Below are 651 nucleotides of genomic sequence, written 5' to 3' on the forward strand. Positions count from 1 at the left end.
GAGCACACCCCGCACCAGGCGAGCCGCCCCTGGGCAGCGCTCTCGGGGGGAGCCCACTCCTCCCCGCCGTGTTTGCCAGCCGGGAGTGAGTGCTGCAGCTCTGGGACCCCGGGAGCGATTCCCTTTCGCCCCGCAGCTGCCCCAGTGGTGGAGCATTGTCTCACTCCCTGGGTCTGTCCTGGGGTCCCCCATGACCCGGCGTCACCTCCCTGCCGCAGGCTCTGTATCATGGGAAGTTCATTGATACTGGCTTCACGCTGCCCTTCTACAAGCGGATGCTCAACAAGCGGCCCACGCTGAAGGACCTGGAATCCATCGACCCCGAGTTTTACAACTCCATCGTCTGAACCAAGTGAGGGCCCTGCGCTCCCTCCCGGCCCGGGGCCCGACCTGCTGCGGGGGAGGCAGCGCTCCTCCCCACGGCCGCTCGCTGCTGCTGGGTGCCTCCATCAGAAAGCACATCCCGGTGTCCTCCCGCAGGGAGAACAGCCTGGAGGAGTGCGGCCTGGAGCTGTATTTCATCCAGGACATGGAGATCCTGGGCAAGGTGACCACCCATGAGCTGAAGGAGGGCGGCGAGAGCATCCGGGTGACGGAGGAGAACAAGGAGGAGTACATCATGTGAGTGGCCGTCCCGAGGCCCCCGCCGGG

The 651-nt window shown here is 66.1% G+C and overlaps 1 protein-coding gene across 1 annotated transcript in view; it reads left to right on the forward strand.

Annotated features, from left to right (window-relative positions):
- Positions 1-218: 218 nt before the first annotated feature.
- The window catches only part of LOC104079204 (NEDD4-like E3 ubiquitin-protein ligase WWP2), a gene marked incomplete at its 5' end in the record, with an annotated part of 4,026 nt that continues 3,593 nt past the window's right edge, over positions 219-651 (forward strand). The window contains 2 exon segments of the mRNA XM_009581153.1: positions 219-352; positions 481-621. Of these exon segments, the coding sequence (XP_009579448.1) occupies positions 219-352; positions 481-621 (275 nt within the window).

The sequence above is a fragment of the Fulmarus glacialis genome, unplaced genomic scaffold (assembly GCF_000690835.1).
Source record: "Fulmarus glacialis isolate BGI_N327 unplaced genomic scaffold, ASM69083v1 scaffold19847, whole genome shotgun sequence".
In the NCBI taxonomy this organism is placed as follows: domain Eukaryota; kingdom Metazoa; phylum Chordata; class Aves; order Procellariiformes; family Procellariidae; genus Fulmarus; species Fulmarus glacialis.